Source organism: Embiotoca jacksoni, unplaced genomic scaffold (assembly GCF_022577435.1).
Source record: "Embiotoca jacksoni isolate LCO1_2020_lvr unplaced genomic scaffold, fEmbJac1.0.p SCAF_8, whole genome shotgun sequence".
NCBI classification, from domain to species: Eukaryota; Metazoa; Chordata; class Actinopteri; family Embiotocidae; genus Embiotoca; species Embiotoca jacksoni.
The window spans coordinates 7,425,375-7,449,161 of record NW_027185436.1 but is presented as its reverse complement, the minus strand read 5'-3'; the positions used below and the strand labels follow the sequence as shown (position 1 = coordinate 7,449,161).

The 23,787-nt window shown below is 39.9% G+C and overlaps 1 protein-coding gene across 3 annotated transcripts in view; it reads right to left on the bottom strand.

Annotated features, from left to right (window-relative positions):
* The window catches only part of LOC138191571 (dmX-like protein 1), a 51,774-nt gene extending 34,350 nt beyond the window's left edge, over nucleotides 1-17,424 (bottom strand). For 2 of the 3 annotated variants that reach the window (XM_069138460.1, XM_069138463.1), the window contains exons 1-15: nucleotides 17,078-17,424; nucleotides 14,699-14,929; nucleotides 13,932-14,057; nucleotides 10,046-10,123; nucleotides 8,902-8,980; nucleotides 8,585-8,729; nucleotides 8,073-8,139; nucleotides 7,660-7,844; nucleotides 5,786-5,990; nucleotides 3,877-4,057; nucleotides 3,042-3,218; nucleotides 2,667-2,905; nucleotides 1,085-1,802; nucleotides 503-624; nucleotides 54-143 (exon numbers count right to left, since the gene is read on the bottom strand). In XM_069138460.1, coding sequence (XP_068994561.1) covers nucleotides 54-143; nucleotides 503-624; nucleotides 1,085-1,802; nucleotides 2,667-2,905; nucleotides 3,042-3,218; nucleotides 3,877-4,057; nucleotides 5,786-5,990; nucleotides 7,660-7,844; nucleotides 8,073-8,139; nucleotides 8,585-8,729; nucleotides 8,902-8,980; nucleotides 10,046-10,123; nucleotides 13,932-14,057; nucleotides 14,699-14,785 — 2,499 coding nt within the window. In that variant the 5' untranslated portion in view covers nucleotides 14,786-14,929; nucleotides 17,078-17,424. The remainder of the gene's footprint in view (nucleotides 1-53; nucleotides 144-502; nucleotides 625-1,084; nucleotides 1,803-2,666; nucleotides 2,906-3,041; nucleotides 3,219-3,876; nucleotides 4,058-5,785; nucleotides 5,991-7,659; nucleotides 7,845-8,072; nucleotides 8,140-8,584; nucleotides 8,730-8,901; nucleotides 8,981-10,045; nucleotides 10,124-13,931; nucleotides 14,058-14,698; nucleotides 14,930-17,077) is intronic. The other variant, XM_069138461.1, reaches the window with a different exon arrangement.
* Between the last annotated feature and the right edge of the window lie 6,363 nt (nucleotides 17,425-23,787).

Below are 23,787 nucleotides of genomic sequence, written 5' to 3'. Positions count from 1 at the left end.
TGTTACATGACTGTAGTGTGAATATAGTGCAGTTCTCTTGGATGTATACTTACAAAGTCAGTAATAGCATCCAGCTCTATGATGCACCCTGGTTTTGCTGTGGACTGCTGACTGATGATGTTGAACACTTCCCCAACATATTTCTGAAGTGAAGCAAGCATTTCCAAAGTTCATTATCTGGACACATGTACACATTAGCATTACATAGTTTAAACATGAAGTTAGCGTGCCGAAATGTAACTGTGTTATCAAGCCTGTGATTGACAAGTGGTATTATATTCTTTTAAAGAAACAATGAGCTGTGGATAAAAAAAAACAAAATATCAACCATCACTTCTCGCTTGATTCAATGTTGCAGTATTTGGTTAGAGAGATTGCCATTAAGTCTATTTTTCATATCATTTAATTGTGCTTCTAGGTTGTTTTTTTTTACTGTGTCACCAAAGGCTCACACTAACGATAACAGCAAAGCTGACTATACTTGTTGGAGAAGCCTGCTTACTGATATCTCAGGGTTGGAGAGCTCACTCAGGAGTTTCTTGGCTTCAATAACAGCCTGATAGAGCCTGAGTGACTGGCCGTCACTTGCCACAAAGCAGGCGCTTGGGGAGTTACAGTACACACCTGTGGGGAGGAAGAAATTGATTATTATTATCTGCCATTATGGATGGTTTTCTATATAAACAAAAGAAGAAAACAAGTATACAGAATATTGAGACAGACTACATTTAACAAACATTCCTACAATAAAGTCAGAAAATATTAAAAAGATGATGCACACACTGAATTAGTAGGATGCAGTTTTGGAAATAGGAGCCTTAACGGACTGTGTTTAAATATTCTGATTTCACAGGTATTGTTTATTGATATACAAATGAGAGTAGAGTTGACTCAAAAACTGTCCTTCAAATGATATATATGGGATTTCGTAGCTCGTCTCATTTGGTCATAGCTAGGAATTATTCTTTTACTCAACCCGTAAAACAGTTTGTTTTTTCGGGACTGAATTATGAAATGAAGCTGTGCCAACTACAACTGGTGAATGTTAAAGCAACAGAAAATAAAGCAGTCAATATTTTCTCACCTAAACAGCTGCTGGGAATGAGTGTGGGCAGCCAGGCCACGTTAGCGAATGCTGATGCATGGAGAGAATTGATTCTAGCCAGCTCCGAGACCCCGCCTGACAAAGAAAGCGGGCCGACAGGGTCCACTCTCCATAAAATCAGCTCACTGTAGATGGCGTTGGGGTCCTGGGAAACCACACCGAGGGACACCCGGCTGGGCCGTGACCCACGGGGCAGAGATGTGAAATGAGAGAAACCAGAGGAGCAGGTCTCCAGAGGAGCAAGGATGCTGTCTGCCTCCGGCGTCCTCAAAGCATTGTGGTGTGAGGTGGTGAGGAGAAGAGGGAGTAATGAGTGACAGGCCAGGTCATTGAGGTGGAAGCGGTGGCCACAGTACCGTGACTTGTGAGAGACACTGAGCACGGTGGAGAAAGCAGAGTCCTCCGCGAAGCTCACTGCCCACTGGTTCAGAGAGCCGTCGGCATGTTTGGAGATCATGAGGACATTGGGGGTGAAGATGCTCAGTCGAAGACTACTGCTGGGCGCTGCTTTTCCTTGACCTCCGTAGCTTATTAAAGCAGATTTGGTTTGAGGCAATGTGCTCCCAGGCGGTCGCTGTCTACCATGTTGGATGGCCAGATCCACATTCTTGTTGCAGGCATACATAACAACACTGTGGCTCAGGGAGATTGCGTCACCTGTAGGGAATGCTACAGGGATACGGGACACAAACGACACCTGAGAGAGAAAGAGAGACGTCACAAAAATGTGACGAAAAGAAGGAATCAAGTAATTCTGTTTTAACATGAAATACGCATACGTTATGAAACAACTAAAATTGCCATGCGAGTGTGGTAACAGCACAGGTGACAATGAAGATCATTAACTTTTACAAAAGGGCTAGCTTCAGAACAATGGCCTGAAATTCTTCTGATCTCCATTCAAAAGGTGAGTGACAAGTGACTTTCTAAAATGATATGAGTCACAAAGACAGTAATGGAGACTCCAGGGATACAGCCCTTTTCACTTACCCCTTCATATAAGTAAAAAAAAAAAAGAAGAATTTTCAGCAATACTTATGCTAATTATGACACTGGGATCCAGTCTGTTTCAACTAATTAAAACAGCCAGGCCTAATCAATCTGAATGTCAATGAAACTTGAGATTCCTTTAGCTGCCTCGCCTGACTGACTAACTGCTCTGCACCGTCATGCAGCACTTCTCATTATTTTTTTACCGCCAATAAAAATGCACCAAGGCGCTTTTGAATTTGATATCAAGTCACATATAATTAGAATATAATTGTCTGAACGGCTGGATGAGAAGCCATTACAATAACTAGACCATCACGGCTGTCAAATTGATTCATGACTTATTGGGATGATAAAATTATGCTTTTCCCCAAGAAGCATTTCTTAGAAATCGTGGATAAAAACATTTCATTATAAATGATGTATAAATGGTACATATTTGGACAAAGAAAGAAATTATTAATATTTGTAGCCAGATTGAAGCTAAGAGGATACATTTTCTCATAAAACATCAACATAAATGGATAATTAATAATATTCTATTGTTTTATATAAACTGCATGAACAGTACCTGAGCTTGCCTGAACATGCCTGGCTGGTATTCATCCAACCAATCCACATGCCAGACTAACAAAGAGCCGTCCATGGGGTGGATACTGAACAGCATGTCGGCCCCTTTGTTCCACTCCTCCAACAGAACATCCACCTGGTGCTCCACCGCTGCCGCAGGGAGCTCCACCGCTTCCAGACCCTGCAGGTCACTTGGCCTGCTACTGCCATCTTCATCAAAGTTATCTTCGTCCTCAGGTTCTGGAAGAACATGCAAATGATAGGAACAAATCAGTATGCAGAAGTCTGACTTCTGGATATTGCAATCTAGTTTTGATTGTGTTATTCCAGCTTCAAATACACCCCAGTAGAAATAGTGTTAACGCCTCATGTGCACCTTCATTGGAGCATTCGTTCTGCTGCTCCAGACTGCCTCTGAGCTGCTGCAGGAAGACCTCCATGGCTAAAGTGAAATGCAGCTCTTTGTTGTTGAGCCAGTGGACAGTAAATGGACCCCCGGGTTCCTCGTCATCGGCGGCACTCAGAGAGGAGATGGAGGGGAGCAGAGGAATGTCTGGAAAACACGACACATAATAAGATGAGAGATGAGCTACAACATTTAGTAAAAGAAGGTGGAAAAACAGCAAAGATGTATTTTACATCGCGCAGCGAACTTACAAGACAAAAACACATCTGCTGGAGCAAATTCACTTTTATGAATGTAAAAATGGTTTAGTGTTCTGAAACATAATGCAAGCATACAAATACAATCCAACAGTGCTTGTCAGCCTTGAGGCTGAAACAATATACAGGATTTTGCCCTGAATCAGGCCAAATTAAGCTGACCCACAAAAACAGGAACAAAATGAAATGTTCACAGTAACTCTAAGCAGCTCTGGCTGAGCACAAAAGATCACTTGGATGTTGAATAAACAACCTCAGGCTATCTTTAAAATTAATGGTGTTTTTTGCTGGAAAAAATATGAAGGTAAAGGCATTTGGCTTATAGTGGATTTTATTCAAGCAGAGTTATATATCTATGCAGTCTACATGGTTGAGGAATAATGGATGTAGCTTTATTGTAGGTGCTTTTGATTCTTTACTTCTATTTAAGAAGAACTTTGTACAATCTCATAGCTGTAAATTTAAAGAATTTGTGTAGTGCTCAACAAGATGCCGATGATGAGGATCAACAAGACCAAGTTCCAGCGAGTGATCTGTTGGAGTCTAACCTGTGGCGGGGTTGATGCTGGCAGCGATGTGGAAGTGGCAGAGAGCATTGGCGTGAGGCGTGCTACTGCTGCATCTCTTGTGGTTATAGTGTCGGCTCTGATGGTGAGGCAGGCAGCCAGTCAGAGAGGGCTGGGGCATATCACGATAAAATGGGGAGTGCCATGATTCTTGAAAATTGAACTGTGAGGAAACAGCATTAAACAAATTAATCAAGTTAGAAAATTAACAAACAATATTTCTTACCTGCTCAAATTCAGCAACACCGGTTACAGAAATTAAATTTATAGTGTTTGAGTGTAGAGTGCCTGTTTATCTGTTTTTTTTTACACAGCTTTCAAGTGTATATACAAATCATAGAGGCACTGACATCATAAATCAAATTTCTGAGATTTAGAGCTTCTTAAATAACTTGAAATCAAGGGAAGTGAAACACCACAGCTCACTGTTACCTCCTGCAGTCTGAGACAAAGAAAACAATGCAGACTAAACCTCCTGTTAGAGGTTGATGGGGATTAATCAATTCGGGCCACTTGCGGGCTTCACTGCTTTCCTTCCAGCCTGAGCTGAGTTACTCCGCTTTGGTGAACAGGTGTTTCTCTAAGGGATGGAAATCAAATTTAACGCTATTGATGTTTAAACAGCATTTAAGTTAACTGCCCAATTTGTCTAAAAGAGAGCAGAGCCAGAGAGAAACCAGCTGCATTGAAAAGGGGTCGAGTGACAGAGAGGCGGGTAAAGGAAAGTTTACACTTCATTTGGTTTTAAGTTATGCAATCTGGATTTGTTCTGTTGTTTCACACTAATGTGTAAAACCCACAGTTCCAGACTTGAGCATCTATGAATGCTAACAAGGTAAAACATTAGTCTAATATGAATGACAGCCAAGAATTAAAGCCGAGCAACTTTAGATGCATTATTTTTTTTTTTTTAAAGAAAAGATTTTATGCAGATTTGCCGGTGTAGAATAGGTAATATAATAATGATCAATTAAATTTATGAGCTCACCACGCCTGCAAAGAAGTCCTTTGTTAAATACGGTTGACATTATGCATGTACAATACCGAAGCAGATAGAAAACTATTTAAAAGTATGTGTATCGAAGTAGAAAAATGAGACTGTGATGGAAATCCCGTATCCCTGTCTCCTCCAGAGGTTCTCAAACATCCCCCTTATCAAGAAACTTTGGGCTTAATTAACTTCATTGATTCTGCAAGGAATTTTGTACTTTTCATCCCACCTTGAGGCACAATACTAAAATTGAGTCTGAAATAGGGTTCTCTCAGTATTGTCCATCCATTCAGTGTTGGAGGGGGAGAATTACCTTAGTCTCAACACAGCCTGGATCATCCAGCGCAGTCTGCGGTTTGTCATGAATAATTCCACACAGGTACTCTTCCAGACTCTCCTCAAGGCACAGAAGAGAAATTTGCATACCTATTTTTCCTGTAATCTAATGTGCCCTGAGCTCTGTAAGTGCCAGTGAGACCCGTAACCATTTAAATGTCCAAACTGAAATGGATATGGGTATTGTTTCTGAGGGCCTACAGTGGTTAGGCTGTCAGCAACAACCTTGGTTGCTTACAACAGCAGACGCCACGATTACAAATGTGAACTCGCACCGGCAAAGAAACAACCTAAAGTCAAAGTTATGATTTAGAGGTGTTGTACAGATTATAGAAAGAAGACCAAGGCTCTTGCTCTTGATAAATTAAATATCACACTCACCACTCAGTATAATTCAACACAGTTAAACAGCACTGCAAACTAGAGCCACCAAAATGACCATAAAGTTGAATCACCACTTTCCAAGAATAGTTTCAACAAAACCTGAATGATAAATCCTTCATGAAAGTTAAATTTATTGGTATTTAATTTAAGCAAAAACCAAAATAAAAAGAAGTTTCTTACTTCTTGTGATGTTCGTCCTTGTGTCTTGCCATTGCAGGTGTTTTTCCTAGAGGGCCCAGCACATCTGAGTGTTTCGCCGTGTTGGCCAGAAGCGTGGTTGTTATGGTGACTGGAGAGGAGGCTGTCACCTGGCAACAGTGTCTCTGCCCACAGCCGACACACGCTGTCCTTACAGCAGGTGAGCAGAACATTACACACCGCACCTCTGTGAGGAGAAAGGAGGGAACAAGGAAGGATGATAGCAACATGTTAACGCTGAAGTCTGCTGGAGAGAACTGAACTTGTCAGTAATGATTTTAATGATTCAATGCTGATAGGAAGACTCAACACATGCATAATGAAAAGTCAGAGTAAAGGTCAAAAGTGAAGGTTAACAAGTGTAGTTATGACACTGGTGATAAGGAAATGACTCACTCTCATCTTGTCCTTAATATAGGTCATAGGTACAGAACACAACACGCCAGCTCCCTTGAAATGGAAACTGGTGTGTCGTGTTGGAATACATGCACGGAGCATATTGCCGCAGGTGGAGTAAGAGAAAATGTTGTTTTATTCTTCCATCTAATCATTGACTGAATGTCAACAGCGCAGTGCAACCCAGATAATAACTTCCAATACTTAGAGCAGCTTAAACGTGCAGCAGCAAATAAGCTCCTTCACACTACGTTGTCTTACTGTCCATTTCTCTGAGTCAATATGTAGAGTAACAACAATCTCTTCCTCGTCATTTCCTAAATAATATTACTGTATGCTGAATCTGCTGTGAAAGAAAAGAATTACAGCTCACATGAGATGACATGCTGCATGGTGTTTAACCTGTTATGAATTTGCTCCTTCATTCCAACCAGTAAAACACTGTGTATTGTAAAGCTAAATAAACAGGTAAAGAGATACAACCTGTCCGCCCAGTAAAACAGGGCTAAACCAGAATCGCAGTCCCTCATCCAGGCGAGTAGCAGTTTACATCCAGGTCTGCATCAATGTTAAGGTAGGTGGTATGTGTCACAGTAACACTCACATAAAAGACAGAACTCATGGGTTCCCAGCACAACACTGTCCAAAGCATCACACTGCCATCTCTTCTCCAGGTAAACAACACACACACAACCGGCTATCCACATGATGTAAAAGAAAACGTGATTAATTAGAAACAGGCCACCTTCTTCCACTGCTCCACAGTCCAGTTCTGATACTCATTTGCCCACTGTAGGCACTTTCAGTCGTACCCCACTGGACCTACTGTTTCAGGGGAGGCTCTGACCCAGATATCTACTTGTCATAATTTAGCCTGTCAAGAGTCGCTCAGGTCTTTATACTTGCCCATTTTTCCTGCTTCTGATACACCAACTTCAAGAACTGTCTGTTCATTTCCTGCCTAATAGATCCCAACTCTTGACAGGTGACAATGTAACAAGATAATTAATGTCATTCACTTTACCTGTCAGTGGTTTTAATGTTGTGGCTAATCAAAGTAAATGTTTATGCAAAGAAGCTACAAATTCTAAAGCATGGACACCTCAAGCATTTGATAAAAAATGTCATCACCTCACTATTTTATCCTATTAGACATACACATAATTACCATACATCTTGCTCACAAGAATCGGACGTAAACGTAAGGCCTTCGTCCACAACATAAAATCCGGTTCTGCCAGATGAACATTGACACTCTTGCACAAGAGTGTCAATGTTCCATCCTCAACCATCCTCAGGCTGTAGTCAAAAGCCAGTGAGTAGCATGTTTGTTAACTTGTGCATTTCTCATTGTTATGCACAGCTGTGTGAGCTTAGGTAGGAAGGAACGAGCTGAGAAAAGAAATGAACAACGGCTGTAGAAAGGGGTGTGTGAGATGATGATGTGACAGTGTCATTACCGCGGCATGTACTTGCTGGTCTTCCTCCAAGAGAAACCAGTGACAGAGCGGGGGTGGGCCAGGTAGACAAAGGAGAAGGTAAGCTCTCCCTGGACACTCATACTGGGTTCTGGAGGTGTGAAGAGTCTGGAAACACCTGACTTCCACTTACTGGTGTTGTACCACACCTTTACAAGGCAGTCATCCTGAAGAGGAGAGACAAACAGGGATATAACTGAAGCCATGTAGGATCTGCTATTATTATTATTAATCAACCACGAGGTTGTAGTCCTACAAAAACACACCACAAGGTAGCAGTTACTGGTCTACATTTATTCCTAAGTTTACAGTGTGACCTCATCAAGGTGAATAAACAAAGGGAAGCAAACATGACTTGCACACATTAGTTTGTCTATACAGGTTTAGCACCTTACCAGTCCAGCAGTAGCAAAGAATTCCCCATCAGGAGAAAACTTCATTAAGTTGACTGGAGAAGCAGTCCTTCAGATACAAAAATAAAATTGCAGCAGATTAAATACTCAATACTTCTAAGTCTGTATTTTGAAAATATATGTTTAGCAATGGCATTTATTTAAGGTAGAATAAAATATGTTTAAGTAGTTTGCAAAAGCAAACACATTCAGTCAAGTATTGGAATAGTAAAAAAAATAAAATAAAATAAAAATAAATAAATATATATATATATATATATATATAATATATATTTTTTATATATTATTTTATATATATATATATATATATATATATATATATATTTTGTGTGTGCTGGTTTTACTAAATTAGCTATTTAGTGTAGAACTAAAAATGGTATTGATAATGTAACAAGTGATCCAGTTCAAGCAGATTTTTTTTTTCTGTCAAAACAAGGTTAAAGTGTTGGAGGGTGACAGGATCGTGGGAAGATTTTATACTTCTCAGCTCTTACTTGCTGTGCCAGATGCATGTCCAGGAAGAGTGAGAGTCTATTATGGTCATTTCTGTGTGCTTTCCCCATTCTTCAGCTTCATTCTTTACTCCATCAAAATTAGACCACAACTGGAGGCTAGTAGAGCCCGTTAACAGAGTGCTGCCTGGACACACAAAAACATAATCACCCTTTGAGGACAGTTATCAGATATTTGTTTTAAAAAGAGGAACATGGATCTATATACTGCAAGACTGGAATTATAGTAACACCAACAGTTTTTAGAGATAACTGAATATTTGAATAGGTTTGTGTTACGTTAGTAAAGAGCCAAGTACCTGTGGGGTGCCAGGCCAGGTTCCGTACCATAGACTGTAATACAAACTGACCAGTCTTCTGCCATTGACAGTTCAATTTCTGTACAGAACAAAAAAAGACAATGAAAACAAAACATTAAAGTTAAAAATAGAACAGGTCCTAAGAAGAAGAATTTAAGTGGTGTTATGGTTTTGCTCCTTCTGCCTTATTTTGGATAGAAAATAATGGTCATCTGTCCAATAGAAACAAGTGTCTGCACAGTTCCTACATCTAGAACACAATCAAAGCAACGCACAGTATTGTATCGAGCCACGGTTGAATGGAGCTCATTTCCAGTTCAGACAGTTAAATCACACAATAAACCCGCACCTAATGGCCCTATATCTATAACCACATTTTATATGGGATTATCCATTTTTATGTGAATATGTTGTAAGATTTAATTCTGAATGCATATTTAGTGTTTGTGAATTTGGTGTATATTTATATAAATGCATTTACAGGAATAGGACCATGTACAGAAATATGCTTGAGAAAGAATATTGTTAGTTAGGCTTTTATATTTTTTAATATCATGTTGTGGTGTGGTGTGGATGTATCTTATTTGTTGTCGTGGTTTTATGTTTGTAGGCCCGAGTAAGAGTAGCGGATGTTCTGCTTCGGCTGATAGGGATCTTAATAAAATGATATATCATAAACTGCATAACAAGGAGTAACAGTGAAGCTGCTTTAATGTGAGTCACGTGATGCGGTCACATGGACAGCAGTGTAATGCAAAAGACCTTCAGCAGAGAAAGAGGTAGTAGTTGTATGAAAGATGCTGCAAGTCTGTATTTTCCCTATTTCACTATTCTCTGACTTTTCTAACAAGACAAGGCTGCTCAGCTCAGACACTGCAAACATCTTTGATTACCATAGAACCAAAATAAGGAGTAATTATGACAATGACTGCAAGACTTAGACAATTCAGTGTGCATGTGTGTGTGACATATTTGCTCTTCCCTTCCAATGCAGCGCTTTATTCGGGTGGGTTTGGAGGAACAATATCCGCCTCTGTTCCAAAAACCAACAGAGCTTCACCAGAAAGAAAAGCTTTTGTTTATGTGGACGATTTGAATACAGGCATAGCTGGACTGTGACTGGAAGATAATGTAGGTTACTCACAGTCAACGATGTGTCTTTTTGATCTGGGTGCTGAACAGGCTCAAAGACACACACAATGCTTCCATAGGAAGCTGCAATCTGTCGGCAGGAAACAGAGATGGCAACACATTACACATTTTAAGACATGTTTTCTGAAAACAAATGAAAAAGTATCTCTGAAAACATATTTACAAGAACCATACATTATCCCATACAAACGAACATTTCATTGCAAAATTATCAACTTTTGCCTTGTATCATGTATCTTGTAGAAAACAACCTTGTTATTGACAATTCAAACGGTGAATAATATGTGTAAATCCCTGTGTAAGAGCCTAATTGGGGGCAAACAAAAATGATCCATAATCTGCTCAATAAACCAAGTTTCTCAATAGTTAATGAGTATAACACCTGGATAACAAACCAAAAATACCCCGAGCCTATAACAATCCAGTGTTGAGTCACCATTGTTTTGCCTGCCGTGTTCACACCTCCCATTCATGCATTGTTTAGGGCTACATGCTCAACTGCTTTCCATGGGAGCTGCAGTCACAATGTTAATCTGAATGAATGGGTGACATTTCTATGGCAGTGAATACGAGCAGTGTCTTTAATGGCGTAAATAATATGCGGACTGTCAGGGAATGAATACTGTGAAGGAGTGAGTCACATGCACAAAACATAATACACACATACAAGCACAAGCACAGTCACATGGAAACTTGTAAGCAGACAAAGACAAATAGAGGCTTTTTTTTTTCAGAGCACATATCTAGATTCAGTTAAAAAAAAAAACACTGTTCACATTTAATTCTAGTAAAGACATGTGACACATTTATGCTGTAAAAGAAGTAAAGATTTACTACAGATCTAGTCCAGGTAATGAAGTAGTCAAGTAAATATAGACCTGTTCTGTGAGTAGCAAAAAGAAAATGTGAGCTATATAACTCTTTGTCTATGGTTCTAAAGATGAATATTCTTTGCAATTTTCATAAAGTGATATTTAGAGATTGTATTATGCAGTAGGAATATTATGAGTTCCAGTAAAGGAATGACTGAATAGTCCAGTGGATGCGACAAGGGTGCAAATGCCGTCAGCAGAGTCCCTGGTTCAATTCGTAACTCACTGGACCTTTACTGTGTCAATTCCCTGCTCTCTTTCCTCACAATTCTTATTTGAATCAAGGCAAAAATGCCCCCCCCAAAAAATACTCTTTAAAGGTTTGGTAAAAATATTCAGACTTAACAAGGAACAGGCTGCAGTAAGAATGATGGAAAGAAAAAGATTGTCTTGTTTGCATTGTGGCTCTGGGAAGTTTCTTGTCAAGCAGGCTCCGAAAAGTTTCTTGTTTCTCTCTTATTTGCAAGTGACTCCTTTTGTTTTACTTTCCACATCTAATTGACGACTCCCCCGTGTCCTTATCTTGTGACCTGCAAATCTAATCAGTATTACCATACGAAAGCAGATACAAAGGGAATGGGGGGTGACTGTCAATTGTTTGTCACACTGTATAAAAGCTGCCCTACGGAGGAGTGACGTTGAGCAATGCTGGGCATCCTTCTTTGAGTGTACATGTATTTGCTCCTTCTTGCAAGAATAAATGTCCGATATGTTTGATTTTGAACCAAGCCTCTGAGTAATTTTTCTAACAAAGAATAATAGCTAGTTATTTAATGTTGATTTAATATCACTGCTTTCTTATGTTCTGATGTAAGAGGCCTGTCCTGCCCAGATGCTGACAGTTTTTGGGATTCCTGTGGGAGTCCTGCGAGATGGGAGTAAATTTCACTGCGCATCATGTGAATGGTACGAGACAGGAAAAAAAACATCAACAGGAGAGGGAGGGATGGGAATCGCTGAGTTTGGAAATGCTAGTTTCATAGCAACAGGTCGTTAATGCTAACGAAATGCAGCTTAAATGCTACAACCCCTAATAGTACGAGCACACAGGATGAACTTTGGAAACTCACAACATTCCAAATATCACAGTGTATAGAGAAGTACTTAACATACTTAAACAGCTGCTGGACCATACTGGAGGCAAGTGTAGGTAGTTCTGACCGAACTGAATTGGATAAAATATCACGAGGGGATTGGTAAAACATTGGCTGGGCATTTGTTTAAAATTACATCAGGCCTGTCTGCTCTTTTAATGAGGCTACCACCTTCACCATTTAAATATTAAACCCTGATTACTGATGATTTTAACCTGTACTATCTTGATAGTCAAGTTTGTGCAGATATAACAACCCTGGAGTTCTCCTTCTGTATTTTACTGCAGCACTGTTACTTAAAGGAGTCATGAATACTGTGACTGTAGTAATAATGCAGGGTGGAGAAGTGCAGCAGATGAGCATCAGGGGGATGAAGACGCACAGCTATTTGTGATTTGGGGCTTTATCTGAAAATCTCTGAGTATTTATTGTGCATTGATTTCCTTTGTAGTCATTGCCACTGAGCCTTTAAAGATTTAAATTCATTAAAAGAAAGTCCCACTGAAAAGGCCAGAAACCAAGCAAATACATACAGTAGGTTTTGATGAATACAGTTTTATAAAGCCTTATACAGTCTCAATGTGGAACAACTCCTGAACAAATCCATGAGGTTAGTAAAAGGTTTTGAATGACAGTGGATAACTGCTTTAAACTAAAAATCAAAACAAACAAACTCAAACAATCAAAACCAGCCTGGGAAAGAGAAGGCTGCTCTGCAATGTGGGTGAGCTGTGTGTTGGATTTTGCACTAATACAAAAAAAAAAATTCAAAAAAAAAAAAATGTTTTAACCCTAATGAATTTTGTAAAGGTTAACTCATGAGATCGAAAACAAAATTCCAAACTAAAAGCCTGTTCTGAATCAAAATATGTTTTATAGTTCTTCACTCTAGCTCCTGAGAAATGTTTGCACCAGTTCTGGATTTGTAATCAAAACTATTGAAGCATATTAAACTGTACCTGGAGAAAATGGTAAGTGTATCCACAAGAGACGTTTTGTTGTCTCTGTGCCACAGATGAAATGGTAAAAAACCCACTTGAGTACATCAGGAAATACCAGAATTTTCCTTTTCATTCGTCTTTTTTTCTTAAATGCAAATTTCAAACACTTCACGACAGATCTTTTGTTTATGCAAACACTTCAAACCACTTTGTGGTCAGTAAAGAGGTTGTCAGTGAGATCAGCCTGCTCTACTGATACTTGCTTTACTAGGAGATTTTTTTTCCTCACTTGGAGTTGATGTTCCAGTTCATTAAACCACCCTTTGATTTTACCAACACGTGCCTTTCCTGATAACATAAGCTGCTAACACTTAACGGGACGGCCACAGAGCTTGACACTAATGCAAAACAGTTAAAGTTAAGGAAAAGGAGAACTGCATGTCACGTGGTCGTGCTCCGTTTTAGTGCCCTCAACCTTTTCTTGTTTAATTTTTCAACATGAAGTGAAGTCATGATTAATTGCCTCTCTGATCCTCACTTAAATATAGCTTCATCTCAGTCCAATTAGAGGGCGGTATTAACGGTTTGGTGAATATGCTGCATTATAATTGTATTTAGGGATGCAATTTTCATTATTGATTAGCTGTTTTAATAACAATAAAAAGGCCTCTCTGTTTCCCAGAGCCCAAGATGACATCTTCAAAAGTCTCACTTTGTTCAATCAACAGTCCAAATCCCAAAGACATGCAATTTAAATCAAAATATGACAAAGTGAAGCATTAAATCTGCATATTTTAAAAGCTTGAACCAGCAGATATTTGCCATTTTTAATTGTATTAATTGTAAATAAGATTTACTTTTTCTGATACAATTGGGACAAATGGTACGTTTTTTTTTTTTTTTTTATAAACATCCAGTGTGTAGTCCAGCCTGAGGACCCAATAGAACAGAGCACCACTCATCACTCTTACCTGTCCACCCTGCAGTGAGCAGTCGACACAGCCGACCTGGATGTTGCCATGTTTGGCGCCTGGGATGATCTGCAGTCGCTCAAAATCACTGCCCAAAATCACCACGTCACAACCTGACGCATAGGCCTATCGAGAGAGACAGCAGGAAAAAGAGAGAAGTGAAGATGGCACTCAAAATCATCCAGAGAGAACTGTATGAGAGTTTGCTTGAACTGCACTTGTCCTGCAGTCAGTGTCAATGCGTCAAACATGCCACCATATGACAGCTCTGCAGCACAAGTAGATAAGATTAGAATTTCTCTGCTCTATTTCTGTGGCTCTCAGAAGCAGATCCTCACATGAGCTGTGATTCACTGTGACTGTGTCCCCTTCACAGGACAAAATAAGGACACAAGTGGTTCTCCTATTGATCCGGTCTCCGAATAACAGGGGAGTAGTATATTAGAGTTTGCTTTGAGATCACAGAGTGCAAAAGCACTCAGATGTACTGAATCTTTATTTCAGACATGTAACAAAGTGCTTTCTCTACTATGATGAGTTAAAATAACTGCTGTGAAAAAGGCCTACGGTCCAAATAATATGTCCTTGGTTTGCTGCCCTTTTTTTCATTTGATAAGATTTAATTTAAGGCAGGCATGTGTTTTATGAGCAGGGGTTCTCAATACAAATCCATTCAGCTTTGTGACAAATCAGTTTGGCCACCCTCTAAGAATCAGAGCTCCTAAATTGCTGTGAGGAAAATATTTCCAGAGCTTGAAATATCTTACTGTGAATGGCACATTGTTGACGCTCCCGACAGAGAAACAGTTGTCCCCTGGGTTGACAGCCCCCGTGAGGACTTGATGGAGATTCATGACTCTCGTTTATTGTACACGTGCGTTTCCTCCTCTTCTCTCCTTTTTCACAAAACCCTCCAGAGGAGAGCCATGGGAAACCGTGGGAAGGATGTGCTCATCTTTGGCCTGTAATTTCACATCAGGATCACCACAGACTGGCTGCTAAGGAGAGAAGGGAGAGATGTAAACAGAGGATGTCTTGGATCAGTAAGCGTCAAGCCTAGAGGATATTACTGACTTCCAGTTATTGACTGCAAATTGATTTTAACACTTAGCACTTAATAATTGGTCTCAAAACTGGTCCTGTTGCACCATGTTGTGCAAACAGGGCATCAAGTCTTCTGCAACCATTTCTGCAGCAATCCAAAAGTGCATGTTATTAGTCTCACAACAGGACTTTAATGCCCAAAAACATGCTGGTAAAACTGTGAGAGAACCCACTACAAATACACATTAAACCCTTTTAGCAAACAGGTAGCTGAACAATGCATATTGGCATCAAAGCACCTCTGGTTATAGTAGCCTATCTCTTCATTCAAAATGCATGCCATTAATTGCATTATGTTTTAGAGGTTATCATTGAGAGCTCTTTCACTGAAAAAGAGATGGTGTCTGCACCAGGATGGACAGAAACTACAAGGGCAAATAGAGAGAGAGCTTTCACTGTGCCTAAAAGAGGGAACATTGGAGAAGCAAGGTGATGCTGTAGTAAGCAAAGCTATGCAAAGTCCAATGTCACATTATCTCTGTGAGGCAAGAACATCAGCTTCTGCACATTGCCATGGTGGAAATGAGAAACTATTGTCATGAATGCATATTTGTTCATCAAATCTAAAATTGTATATTTAATAGAGATAAATGTGTCGGTCACATTATCTTGTTTTAAAGTGATTAATAACCTAAAGCAAATATATCATGATTCTTACAGAGTTACTAAAGTTATAACAACAAATGGTAGGACTGTGAGAGGGCCCATCAGACCTTTGGGAACTACCTGTGAAAGTACAGTATTTCATCTCAAGGTTCTGGCAGCAGAGCAATTTCAACACAAAAGACTATTATCTGAAGGGTGCAGAGCAGGTGTCAGTCAGCCAAGTGGGTCACCAGTGCAGGATTACTCCTTACTACAACCCCACAGGCCCCATTAATCCACTTTGTTTAGTGACAATTTGTCCTGCAGTCTTTGTTCACGAGAGCTGCAACTGACAATTTTTTTTTTTTTATCGATTTATCTGTCGATTAACTGATTAGTTGTTTGGTTTTTAAAATGTCAGAAAATGGTGAAAAACGTTGACCAGTGTTTCCCAAAACCCAAAGTACAACCTGAAATTTTCTGTTTTGTCTTCCACAACCAAAAAGTACTCAATTTATCATCATGGTCGACCAAAGGAAACCAAATATTTAAATATAAAATGTTGCAATATATTATATTGTATGTAATTTATATATTCCAGCTGGCCTGGGAAGACCTCGGGATCCCCCAGGATGATCTGGAAGATGTAGCAGGGGAGAGGAAAGTCTGGGCCCACTTGCTTCACCTGCTGCCACCGCGACCCGATCCCAGATAAGCGGAAGAAGATGGATGGATTTTGCAATCCGTGAATTTGAGCATTTCTTCATTACAAAATGGGTCGAACATTTTTTAATTGATTATCAAAATAGTTATGATTAGTAATTTTCTGCAATCAACTAATCCACCAATCGTTGCAGCGCTATTGCCCATTGAACCTTATTGTCAGTCAGTTGAGGAAAATAACACACAAAAAGTAAACACTGTAAATCTATGTCACAGGTCTAAAAACCTCAACTCGTGCAACCACAGCTCACGTGTTTGGGTGCACGACATACTACTGATGTATTATCTGGACGTTTGAGGAATTACGAGTGTGTTATGACAACGACACCTTAACGTTACGACACAAAATTGCACGTCAAATAAGAGGAAAACGAGTCCCTCAATGTCAAAGTTACGGCCCGCAGCGTTGCTCCGGTGCAGCAGTAACTGTGATATTTAAAGAGGACCCGTTTCCTGTGTTGTGGCAGCTCACGTGATAACGTCTCACACGCCAGCACATTAAAACGGAGCAACCGACACCGTCTCTGACTGACGACGTGCCCTCCGTTTATATAAAAAAAAAAAACCGGATGGTTGGTCCGCTGTTTGAACACTTCAGGGATCATCGACACGATTTGTTTTCTTCGTTACGTGACGCTAACTTAGCTGTAAAGTTTAGCGAGCCGTCTGCAGCTCATCAGACACACCGTGACACGTGCAGCGACACGTTAAATAAACGCTTCTCGGTAACATACCCATCAGATGTTAACGTCGACAGGTCCCAGTTTCAGCAGCTGTCTTTGATCAATAAAACGTCAGCTCTCTCTCCTCCGAGATACGGTCTCCCTCTGTTAGCCCGCGTTAGCGGCGCACTAGCTCGGGTAGCTCTCCTTTTAGCGAGGCTCCGGAGCTACAAAGCCAGCTGTGGATTATCTAACGAAACACGTTCAGCGCCTGGAAATCTCTCCTCGCCGAGATGAGGAGCTGCCCGTCCACTTCGCAATATGCTCACCGCGAGAAGGAGACACCCTCTCCCCAAGGTTAGCAAATAAAACGCTTCCAAAGAGGAAGCTTTCCCTTATGGTGAAGATGTGTCATGACAGTGACTGTGTCGCCGCAATGCATCATGGTACTTGTAGTTACGTCTTGACGGCGGAGTCGGCGAGAGCGCGCGCGAGAGAGGCAGAACAAATGGGGTTTTAAAGGGAGGAGAGGGCCCTCACTATTTCCATGTATGGCTGTTTTGTTTGTTTGTTTATGTTTGTTTGTTTTTATATCCATGCGACAACAATTGTTTTAATAACCTTACTTGCTCGGGGATTATAATGTCGACATTTGCACAAATATTAAATGAATTACTGTAACTGTGTCCGATTTGTTTTAACATTTTTTTTTAAATAGCTTTAACGGCAGCACCTTAATTCAAAAGCGGCCAATGCATACCACTGTCTAGTATTATATATATGCTATTAAGTTAGCCTGCATGGACATGTGTAGGCCCCACCATACACCATATGACGACCATAAGGCAAAGTGCTGTTTGAATATGTCATAAGTTATTATGAGCTCGATTGTAGATTGTAGGAGCCAAACACACTGCTTTGGTAAACTGCAATTAATTGTTATTCACAGTGTGTACACTGGGTGTCGCTGTAGATGTAGAGCTCAGGTAAAGGTAGAAAGCTCACTGTTGATGTCCGGTGTTTGACCCTGGAAGGGTAAAAGACTTTGGACCCCTGTGGCGCTAAAGTTTGTATATCTTGCTGTAAGTTATGTGTTGATTTGTGGTTGACAACCGGATTTGTATTCACTGCGGAAACAATAGAAGGAGATTGTCATTCTGCAGCCAAAGGAACAACCTGCAGGTTATTTACTCAACTCTGCAACAGGTGATGTTTGGTAAACTATTGAAGAAGGTCTGCTAGGTAAGTTGTGAGTTAAACACTCCAGTACCTTTGTATAGGCTAATATTCTTAGCTCCTGCATATATGATGTGTATATTTATTGTCTTAAGCTATGTAACATTTTTAAGAGCTGTAGATGTTTTACAAAAGGATCATTCCTTGTTATTCTACATCTTCTGCATTTGCAATTTAATACAAATATCACATTTTAGATTTCTAAATATTAATCTTGCAAATATACAGTGAAGTATTTCTGTGCTTTTAAAGACAGTAAAGGACCAGTTTATAGAAAGCATAACACTCTGTAGGCATAAAGCCCAGTGCATGTACAAACAGTTATACAATAGGAACAAGAACTTAATATGTAGGTTGAACTAAAATCATTTACTGAAACAGTAACAGCTCAGTAGTCGGGATAAGAGAGAGCCATGCTTAAAAGGTGAGATTGCTGAAGAAGTAATAGTTAGCAGCGGACAGGTGTTTCCAGATGTGCTGTCCAAGCTCCTCAGCAAAAGCACGAAGAAGCAGGTCGGGTTGAGGACTGGAAATGACTTTACTTCATCAGAGGAAGATGTCCAACCGCACCATCAGTGTAACCATGGCAGATTTCAGTGGGACCCCGGTACAACCATCCACTGTCCAAACAAGGCTGGGCAAAAGTGGTGTTAATGAAGGACCTGCAGCCAAAAAAGCTATTCATCACTTATGGAAACAATACAAAAACTTTCCTTTACACTGAAACACAAGAACTGGAGTGCAGAAAAATAGCAGCAGGAGTGAAAATCTGATGTATCTGACTCCAACAGAAGGCAGACGCGTCACTGAGTGGACTTTCTGCAGGTAACTGAATCATGATGGAGGTTCCTCGCAGATTTGGAGTTACATTTCTGCAAATTGAGTTGGGAATTGGGTCAGAATTAGTCTGCTCAGGGCTGAAAATAAACTAGAGACAGTTTCTTATCAACCATGCAAGATCATCAGGGAGGCGTCTGATCGTTCCCAAAAGTATTCTGCAGCACGACAATGACCCCGAACAGCCAAAGTCATCTTCAGTCACAAGGAGGAGTCCTGCAATGGAAGGTTCGGCCCACAGAGTCCTGATCTCAGCATGATGGAGTCAGTCTGCAATTACATGAAGAGAAGATAGAGGTCACTGAGACAAGTTCTCCAAGAGGCTGAACAACCTTCCCACGATGTACCCAGCAAAACTGATGCTGTAGTTTTTGTTTACTTTTGTTTTCATATTTGAAAAATGATAATAGTTTATGTGCCCATACATGTTTATTTCAGTAATGATGCATTTATTTTTTGTTGAGGGTCAATACATTGTACTGGACTATGACTACAATTTTGTTACTTTGAACTTTGTAGTTGTGTCAAATCGTATCCTACATCTTTTGATAATCGGCTGTAAAGTGAATTTGGCCGTGTCTTTTATGAGCTTCTCTTGTACGCCATAAGAGACAGAGATGCAATGGGAAGTGGTTGAAGTCCTTGCATTAATCAGAAATAACCACAGGGTGTCATTGTTGTTCAATCCACTGGTTTCCCGTTTACTTTGACCAGTCTTAATGGTTGAACTGGACCAACATTCCTGTTTTTATAACCTAATGTTTTAATGTATTTCATATTTCTGTATAAATATTTTTATTTTGTCATTGTTTTGGTCAAAAACGACATGCTAAATGATTGTTATTAAATTGGCTGAAGGATGGCTCTAATATGACATTTAATGAACTCATCATAAATATAATCTACATTATATTTATCTTGGGTCTCACTACTTAATTTCCACTGTTTCCACACATTCTGCTGGAGCTCCACTGTATCGTGAAAACACTGTTAAATGGGGATGTGAATAGGGGTCGGAGGCTTCAAAGTCAGTTAAGGCATGTTGAGATAAATGGGGCCGACACTCTCCATGACTAATTAAAACATCTGACATGTTGGTGACATTATGGAAGGTTGGCGACATTTAGCCATGATGAAACTGTTGACTTCCCCGTCAGGAAGTAGGTCACGGCATTATTAAAAGATGGAGCTTCATAATAATGCTGTGCTGAATATCATATTGTGTTTCAGGCTTAATGCACACACGGATGATCAATGTATTGTTGACAGTTACATTTATGTGTACTATTGATTTAAAAACACACACCACCCATCTTGGTGTAATAATGTCACCCTATCTCGTCTCACCATCTCAGTTTTCTTCCAGTCGGTTTGACTTTGAACAACATTCACAGAGGAAATAAAAAAATTATTCTTTCACAGACAAACTTTAGTCCACAGTGTATAAAGGATATCGCTGTTCAGTGTACTATTGAATTCTCTGAGTTCGTGTAAGACTGCTCAGTTCTTTGCCAGTTTCTTTTTTGTACAGAAACCATGAAAAAGACGCTGTTCTGCACACCTCTATTTGAAACTGGAAATTATAGAGTTTACTTGAGGTTAGTTATGTCCTTAAGAGCCCTCTTGTGCCCCAGCATGGTTTAAACAACAGACACTAATACTTAACTAATGACTAAAAAGTACGGAGTCACATGCATTATGTACTCTCAGCCTAAATTGTTTTCAGTGAAAGAGCAGAGAGCTAAAAGTTGGAAAATGTCCTAAAATATCTCATTGCTGCTCAAGATATATTTGGTAGCATCCCTCAAAACCTACAAGATGGTTCAATCAGTATCTACAAAGTACATATGGTTGGTGCTGAGGTTTGGCTTGTTGTACTTTGTAGACATTACCTCATTAATCCTCAATACACATTTATATCGAATAGTAATAACAACAACTGATCTACACATACTTTACATGCTTTGTTTTTTCCACTGCGGGTGTGTTTTTCATGGTGCTAAGTGCTAACACTGCTATATGTGGAAACAAATCAGTCATTGCTGCACAGTGAGCTGCACCATCTCCTTAAGTACAGTTTTTGTATTTTTGTATATTTTTTTTATCTATATTCTTCATTTTGGCTATCATAGAAACTCATAATGTACTGCATAATACTGTAGATCTTTTTATACATCTATGCTTTATGTTATTGGGCTTCTGTTGCTGTGACACAATTTCTCTGTTGGATTGATAGAGTTTATTTTCTTTTATCTTTAAAAAGCAGAATTTGAAAATAATTGATAAACAACTGACTTCATATTCATGAACTGTTTGATATTTGGTGTGAAACTTGATTATATTTTGATCTACTTGGGAAAACAAAATATTTAATAACAATTAGAGAGAATTGAATTAAATTGTAATTTGTTTTTGGTATCAAACACAAGAGGGCAGTATTGAAACGCACAAAAAAGTCTCTGGTGTCAAGGCTTTCCGAACTGTCAAGGCACTGCAGTTTAACCTCACTGTCTAAATTCACACTTGGCTGCTGCATAATCCTATTGTTAAATGTTAAATAGGCACCGCATTGTAAACGACAAACGCAGGCTGGTGAAAATACCCCCGAGCCACTGATCTGCTCAGTTCTAACAATCATGGAAAATTTATTTTCAAATTATACCAACATAAATCTTGATTATCAAGTTTTAGGTACCGCTCGGGATAAACGTGAACTGAGCCCCGGCTGCTTTGGAAGGTTGAATCAGTCCTTCCTAATGCATAATCCATGAGTTTTTATTTTTCCCTTGAAATGTGAGTTGTGTCTTTGAAGTGCTTTGTGGTATTATTATACAGTGGTTTGACGAGTAATAATGTTGATGTCTTGTATGAGCTGTAATTACGGGATCTAGAGGTAGGAGGGCAATGCCAAAATGGGCTTGAAGTTTGAGTGTGGCCATGCTTTGATGTTTCATGGGTGGGGTGGGGGCAAGTGAAGCAAGGCAGCTTTTCCACAGGAGAAAATACCCACAAGTTGCTGAACTCTGCCTGACAGACAGGGACACGAGTAACTAACCATAATGAAGCATAATGGCAAATAAAACAACTGTTCTTTTGAGGAGAGTATCATTTTTAGCATTTGACTTCAGTAATCACAAAAATATAAGTAGTCTCATCTCAGGGTAATTATGTGTATCCTCTTTAAGTGATCAGCTTTCATTTGGATATATATGTATAAAACTGCACTGAGAGGGATAATGGGCTTTGTTTGCTCTCTGTAAACCAAACCAGCTGCACTGCACTGCATGATAATATTGTTTTTGTTGGTGCCATCTCTGGCAGACTTTCTGTGTGTGTAATCCACCAGCTCTTCGTCCTCTGTTCTATAATTTCAACACTGTCCTTCAATTCTGCGTAATGCGGTGACCTGAGTGAAAGTGTCCTTGGCTGTGAATGTTGAGTCAACTGTAGGTGTGTTAATGTGTGTGTATGTGTGTGTGTGTGTGTGTTTTTGGCTGTCAGCATGTGTGAAGGCCTGCGTACATCGGCGCATGTCCATCTGCCCGTGCGTGCACGCGAACATGCGTGTGTGCGTCATTGCATGAGGTGTCTATGAGTGTTTCTCCAGTGTGTTTGTGCTGCTCTTTGAGCACAGTCATCCTGCAGAGGTGACTGCGAAATGATGGGAACAGACATTACCGTCAGAGGAAGAGGGGTTAGCAGGCAGGCGGCAGGATATCCCATCACATTAGGACTGCTGCTGCACCCACTTCCTTTAGCCCTTCCCAGCAGCCGTATCCAGGAAGAGGTCAGTAGGGGTCAAGCGAGCTCCTCCTTCTGTCATTATCCTTCCATCACCTGCCATCCTTCTGTGCTCACAACAAAACTTTCTCTTATGTCTCTTTACCCTTTACTCTTGACGTCAGCTTCTGCTCTTTATGGCTCTCTTTTTCTCCTTGTCTGACTCTGCCTTTATGATTTTCACATTTTTTTTCTCTCCATCTGTTCCCCACTTCTCCCCTTTCTCTGCCTTTTATTTGTATTTTTCCTCTTTTGATAGCCCTGCATCACTCAATTTCCTTCTGTCATTTTCTCCCACAGATACCGAGAACTTAGGGGTCCCACTTGCTGATGGTTTTTGTCGAGTCTGCAGCTGATCTCCAGATTGCAGCAGAGATACTATACACCCGGCGTTGCTTTCACTGACAGATTGGAGATGGAACTAAATTCTTTCAGAGGAGGATCTCTGGTGAGTTTATAGGAGTCTGTGCACTGAGAGCCAAACGCAGTCTAATGTGTGTCAAAAATACAGCTGAAATCTGGGGCAAGTGGTAATGCAATATAGATGTTATGTCATCATAAATATTTCACGATACACAACAATGTACTGTAATAGAATAATGTATGGGAAATGGCCACCATAAGTGACATGAGGTGATAATTTGAGGTCTTTATACTGTGTCATGCAAATTTAAAGTAAATCTACTTGCCATCTTAACAAAACACGCTGTCTGCCACAAAACAAAGCAAAAAAAAAAAATTTCCCCTCGGGGATTAATAAAGTAAATACCTACCTACCCACCTACCAAACTTTATTCACTTTTTAAACAGCACTTCAGTATTTTAGGAAAAAGTCAATCTGTAAATATTGCATTCAAAACTGGAAATTACTGATTTGCATCTCACATATTAGATTTGAAGTTCACAAAGTTGTCCACATGTATTCTTTA